Source organism: Ctenocephalides felis, unplaced genomic scaffold, assembly GCF_003426905.1.
Source record: "Ctenocephalides felis isolate EL2017-DRISC unplaced genomic scaffold, ASM342690v1 CF-g0.4_SCAFFOLD_01886, whole genome shotgun sequence".
Classification (NCBI taxonomy): Eukaryota; Metazoa; Arthropoda; class Insecta; order Siphonaptera; family Pulicidae; genus Ctenocephalides; species Ctenocephalides felis.
In genome coordinates, this window is record NW_020538040.1 from 63290126 (window position 1) to 63297072 (window position 6947).

General features: G+C 31.5%; 1 protein-coding gene across 1 annotated transcript; it reads right to left on the bottom strand.

Moving 5' to 3' along the window:
* Positions 1-391: 391 nt before the first annotated feature.
* Positions 392-3478, bottom strand: LOC113378328. Its single transcript, XM_026618863.1, has 2 exons — positions 3311-3478; positions 392-2990 (listed from the first exon to the last, which is right to left on the bottom strand). Exon 2 carries the CDS (start codon positions 2952-2954, stop codon positions 435-437), a length of 2520 nt encoding a protein of 839 aa, XP_026474648.1. The 5' UTR covers positions 2955-2990; positions 3311-3478; the 3' UTR covers positions 392-434.
* Positions 3479-6947: the final 3469 nt, after the last annotated feature.

The following is a 6947-nucleotide window of genomic DNA, read 5'->3' on the forward strand; positions in this document are numbered from 1 at the left end:
TTTCCTTGCAGAAAAATTTTTAATCTTTTGCATAATAATCTAAGTAACTTAATTTTCCATACAATTTATATATTTAAAAAAATCTATAAATTAGGAGGCAATTTGATATCTCTGAAATATGTCACTACCTCTTATTACGTCGCCAATCATTATACATACTATAAAAATATAAAACAAAACACACGTTTTAATGTACTATGAGTATATATATATATATATATATATATATATATATATATATATATATACAAATATTTATTTCAATAAATATTTTTTTACATATTTATACATTACATAAATAACCTACATATATATATATATATATATATATATATATATATATATATATATATATATATTAGGTATCTGACAAAAAAAACAGTATCTTCCATTAGTGATATACTATTCGAAATGTAAACAATGACAGATTTCCTTTAAGATGTGTGAGATGTTGATGGTGCCATTGGATCATGCTTCTGACGCGTCGTCTCATGTGTTCGTTTCAGTTGGGCATAATATTCTAGTTCCGAAGCCGCTAGGGCTACTCGCAGATCATTTGCTTCGCCCCACATATGACCCGTTCGACTACTCTCGTATGCTTGTAAACCTTCATAGAGGGATTGGTGAAAATCACTCATTTTACTAGTGCCTGCTTTCGGAGAACCCGATCTCTCAACAATTGGCTGCGCCACTCCACTTGGAACAGAATCTTCTTGAATAGAACTCAATCCGGTGATAGGACTACCACTTCGACTCCCACGAGAAGAAGCATTAGAACTGGAATGGGTAGGTGATCGTACAATACTTTTTCTTTGAATCTTATCTTGAGAGCCATAAGACGATTTTTGGCTTGCACATGAAACCGATCGAGATCTGAGATTGTGTGAAACGCTATCATCGTCTAAATCTTCTGTGTAAACAATATTCCTAGACATTCTACGCCCATATCTTGATACACAGTCTCTCTTTTCACGATTTTTTTTCAAAATTATCCTGCTATCTGATGCATGCTTCTCTCTACAATATAATGTATCTATTTGTTTATATTCCTCAGTATTGTAAGGCACATCAGAGGTATTACTGTATGCCGCTCGTTTCTTGGTGATTCCATCATCAGATATGATATCACTCAATTCATTACTATTTCTTTTCCTATATGTTCGAACTTCATCATCACTGCATATTCCTGTAGAATCATTTGATTGCACATAAATATTTGAATGTGCATTTTTCTTGTAAGAAGATATCACAGCAGGATTATGAATAACTTCATAAAGAGCGTTTTCCAGATCAATTACATTCTTTCTTGTTAACCGCGATGTTTCAAATGGTATGTCACAACTCCTGGCAGAAGGACTATTATTCCGACTTATGCGCTCACATTTGGATTGCGGACTAACGGATCTTGTTAATCTCTGCTCATAAATATCTACAGGAAGAAAGTTTTGCACTCCCTTTCTTGTTTGTAATAAGTTACTTTCATCTTCCTCACACCACCGAGGTTTCCTTAAATATAATACAGGTTCTGAATTCTGAAATTGTAATATGGGTGCAGCATTTACATAACGCAAAAGGTATGGATCATAAAATTGATTCTGATTATAACTCTGCAAAACATCTTCCTTCATTAGTCCGTTGCAGTTGTATATTTCCAAATCAATTGTTACCAAATCTTTGTATATTTGCATTTGATTTATAAAATCATGTGTTGCATTAGATTTTCTCTGATTAGTGGCATGGCTCTGCTTTGCACTGTGAGAAAATTGATGTGGAGAAGCTGAGCCAGTTGTAGATCGAGAGCGTGGTGACCCTCTAATCTCCATTGATGTAACAGTAGAACTACTCTCAGATGGTGATGTGCTTTGCTTTTTCCTACGCTCGTTGTCTTTGCACCATTGCAAGTACGACTCACGAGCAACCTGTTCCTCTATGGCCTCATTGGTCGCTTCCCAATCAGTTGCTTTGAGTTTATCTTCCAACATAGTCTGTTCAATAAGCAAGTCTTCACTCTGCTTTACTGCATCGTTAATCTGGTTGATATCAGCCTCACCTGGATGATAGCCTGCAAGACCTAAACCAATTCCTACTGTAGCTTTCCATGGGTTACGAATTGAATTATAATGTGAACCGCGCTGATAAGATAGTCTAATAGGCTCATAACCACTGTTGTGTTCAGTAGCATTGAAAACATTAACAGGCTCAGCTGCATATATATATACTTCGATAGGTCTATTATACATTTCAGATACTGCTTGTATCTCTACATGATTTCCATGTACATTATCATGTCTCTTGCGATTCACATAACTATTGAAGTCTTCTGTCACATATTGAGCAAAATAATCACGATTCTGATAAATATAGTCCATAGTATTTTGTCGCACAACAGAATGCATATCCTGATCACCAAATATTTGATCGGAAATAGCACGAAACAGGCAAGCCCCATCATCAACCATTTCCCTCACTTCTAAGCCCCTAGCATTGATGAGAGCTTCAAAGCGCTTGTCACGAGCTTCCCACTCAGCTTCAGTAAGCCTTTGATCGGGTCTTGGACTGTATTCATCACCACTGTTATATCCCGACTGCTCTCTGACTGCTTTAGGCTCCTTTTCCGAACAAGATGGCACAGGACTGCTATTTCTTGAAGCATTCTTTTTGGTTTCACGTGGCTCTCGTTCTCTTTTATTCTCTGATCTTAATTTGCATCTTGCTGTGGAATGGTGTGGACTGCAGCGTACACGGCGCTTACTGGTACTAGGAGAGTGCTCTTCATATGTGCTACTGTGATTCCCATATAATGCTATTTCTCCATTTGCATGATTTGAAGGAATGCTATGAGTATGAGATCTATTTTGTGACCTTGTTGCTGTATTTTGAGAATTGTGGGTTTGAGATTCACTGCTGTCCTCATTTTTAGCGGTATTACACTTCTTTGATGGCTTTATGGTCATGTTGACAGTTAGTAAATTGTTCACCAACAGAATTTACTGAAAATGATTATTAAAAGAATATATAAAAAAATATTTGTCAATATTTGTAAAAAATTTGAATTTCATTAAAAAATATAAAATGAATACATGATCGATTGTCGATTTTCAACTGTCACTACTTTTTGTTCATGGATATATAGACGTCCATTTTCCTATGTCAAATAACAATCACTATCGTGAATATTTTGTATTATCTCGTTCGAAAAAATTGTATATGTCTTTAGCGAAGTCAATTTGGTATTAGTATGTCGATTAATTCATTGAATTAATTTCAGCATTGAAAACGTAGCACAAACACATTCGCAGATGACACTCACCATTCGGATTCTCGTTGTGCATGGGGTGTGGAAGCCATTTCTTTATCAAATATCCATGAGAAATAATTGCTTAATGTAGATTATTCATTGCAACGCACTTCATCGAATGTTACATATCTACACTTAACAACATATTTCAATCTAATATCCACCAAAATCAGATTTCAACGCAAAAGTATTTTAGGTTATATTAATGTACAATATTGCATATCGTCCCATTAAAAAATATCTACAAAATGATACTCAAATATGAATATAAAAATTTACAAAACAAGCACTGATAACAAAAACCACTTGTATTCTAATGAAATTAACTAAACTGTTCCCGAAATGTTAAAATGTATTTTAGTGATACAATCACGAGAGAGTAAGATTTCCATATTTAATGTATTATACTATTTGTCATGACATATGAAACAGCTGGCAACACACACATACAAAAACATTCGAACAATCTCGAATGTTCTGTCAGTAGTGCTCGTCCTGCTCGCCACGCTGCCGAATGCATGCGCCGAACAAGGTACAGAATACTACAGTGTGCAGAGGTGCAGAGCATGGGAGCATGCGTCACGATAAATTGTCATATATGATACTGTATGATACGATACACTGCATATGAGCATATGTACACATACATATACATTACATACTTTAAATAAAAAAACTGAAATGTATTTATTATGTACGTTTCGACAATAGATACGTGTCGTCTTTCAGCAGTTATCACCAAGGTGAACACATAAAAAGTTCTCTTAACTCAAACTACATGAAAATCTTTTATCCTTAATTTGTTGTGTTCTTTTTGGTATGATCTGCTGAATGATTAAGCATATATTGTGTCAAAACGTACATAATTTTATATTACTACTTCATTTTAGACTTATTGGTGACTTGGTCACTAACTTTTCACAAACATATTCCAACGTTGAACAAAAAATCTCTGCATACAGTAGATTGATAGACTTTATTTGAAGCTATATGTTTATTAATTATATATTTAAATAATTTAATATTTATATATTTAATTTATATATTTAATATAATTAATTTATATTTCCAATTATATATATATATATATATATATATATATATATACCCACATCTGTGTTTTTTGTGTGTATACCCACATTTACGTTTTTTCAATGTCATATACTAATATTTACCATTTAGTTGAAAATAATAATGATTGTTGAATGTAGAACTGCTTCAAATAAAATGATGATCCTCAACTCCCACAGTTAACAGTTTAATTATCCTTTTAACAAATATTAAAATATGTTGCAAATTTATTTCCAATAGCTCAATTTATTTTAATGCCAAGGGTTATACAATTTTTTAGTCATATCTGTAGATGTGGATGTATAAATGAATGTTTTTTTTTTTGATTATTCACGACTAAAATATTGATTTTCCAAATGTATCACGCAAAAATGTTCGTCTGCCTTTGTGATTTATAGTCATAGCATAAGATGCACATGTTGAAAATTGAAATCTTTTAAAAGGTATAACAAATTCAGAAAGAATTAATATATAGCATGCGCGGTAAAGGTACAATATTACCATGGATTTTTCTACCCAAAATAATTGCTTCAATAATGTTGCCATATTTTAACTGGCTTTTAGTATTTTAATATCTAAATTGCATTTTTCTTACTAATAATTCAATATACATTATTACTTAAGTTTATGTTTGAAGTGAATTAGCCAGAAAAAGACCTTGAATTTTCATCTATATACCTTTATCCCTATCTTTTATTCTTTTAGAGATATAATAATGAGAAATTGGTTGTTTTTTTATAAATAGATTTTTTTTCATGAAATCTTGAGCTTTTTGGAAATCGTTTGTACTAAAGTTGTGGTATTTTCTAGAATCCGTCAAGATCTCTTAAACCAAGTTAATTCTAGACGGAAAACGATTATTTTTAATTTTGGTGGAAATGGCACTCATAAACTATTTGATTTAAATGAAAAAAAAACATTGTATTCGTCTTTTATCTGCATGATAACTCACTCATTTTACACGCAGAAGTACTCATTTTCAAGCTTATTTTGAGTACTATAAAACCCATTTTCATATCTAGCCCAATATTGTTCCTAGAACACTTTATAGAACATCGATTTATTAAGACTTTAATTGATATAATTTTGTTCATTACATGATTTTCGTTAAAACGTATATTTTTAGAAATATTTGCAAAAAAACGATGAAAAACGATAAAAATAACAAATTTTCAGTAACCAGTAACTTGGAAAGTAATTTCTTTTTTGAAAAACATTTATAAAAATATTTTTCTCTTCTAATTAGTTGTTTTATCGATATCCGACGTTATTTTGAAAGAAATACAATTGCACCACTGAAATCCCCACGGAAAGTTTTTCACTTTTGAACTTGAGAGTAAGATGAACCTAATTCCAAAATTTCATGCAAATTGGAGCACATTAAAAATATTCAGACCCAAAACGCTTCATTGACTTGAGTAAATATTTCGTATCCAGTGCCAAACATATAAATTTTTGACACAATGAAACTTCTAAATAATTTTTTGAATTTTTTGTATTGTGATTTTGTGAAGTAAGGCAAAACACGACTGCATTTAAAAGTTAAAAAATAATATTCTGTCAAATTGAATTATATGCTAAGTTTGATGTGCCATCACTGACAGACGCATGCGCAGACTGCATCACCTGTCAGACGAATGTTGACTTTAAATCTTATATTATTTTAATTTTTGGCACATCTCAGCTGCTTTTCAGCAATAATAATGTAGACATTACATTTTCCTTATTTATATGCATGATTTTATTATATTTTAATATTGCTTTAGCCTATAAGTCAATAGAAATGTTTGGGAAATGACAGTCTTCATTTGTTTTTAATGTCAAACTATGCCTTAATTTAAGAGGATTAACAATTCACACCCTGTTACAGAAGAATTTTATATATAAGATATTATATACAGTGGTGAGTGGTGTTTGTCGGGCCGAAACGCGCCGGAACGTCGTTCCGGCAAATCATTTTTGAACCGGAACGCGTTCTGGCAAAAGAATTAAAAAAAATCGCTACATACAGAAAGTGATTTAATAAATAAATTTTATAAATTATAATTTAACCAATTTTTATTAAACGTTCCTATTATTATAATAAACAACATATATGTGCACAAAATGGGTTTTGTTTCTTTCCTTTTCGAACGGAACCGCAACAAACATGAGAACCGTTTTTTGAACCGGGTTATTAATTTTAGCGTTCCGACAAAAAATATTAGCACAACACCACTGTATATATAATATATATATATATATATATATAATCGGAATTTCCGATTGAAATTCTTTATAATTCCGAATCGGAACTATTACCTTACCCTTTATAAAGAATTTCAACATTATTTACTAAATTAAAATCTAAATTTAGTATACAAATTAAATTGTCTAATTGCCAAGGATTTTACATTGACGAAACTAGCCAAAATTTACACAAAAGAATCTTTCAACATAGAAATAATTCATAAAATAAAACAGTATAAAACAATGCTTTCACGAACATAACTAAATAAAACCTTCATCAATAACATTGATTTTTCCTAAACACCCAATAGTTTTACATTATTGAAAACCGATATATTTAAAAGAAAAT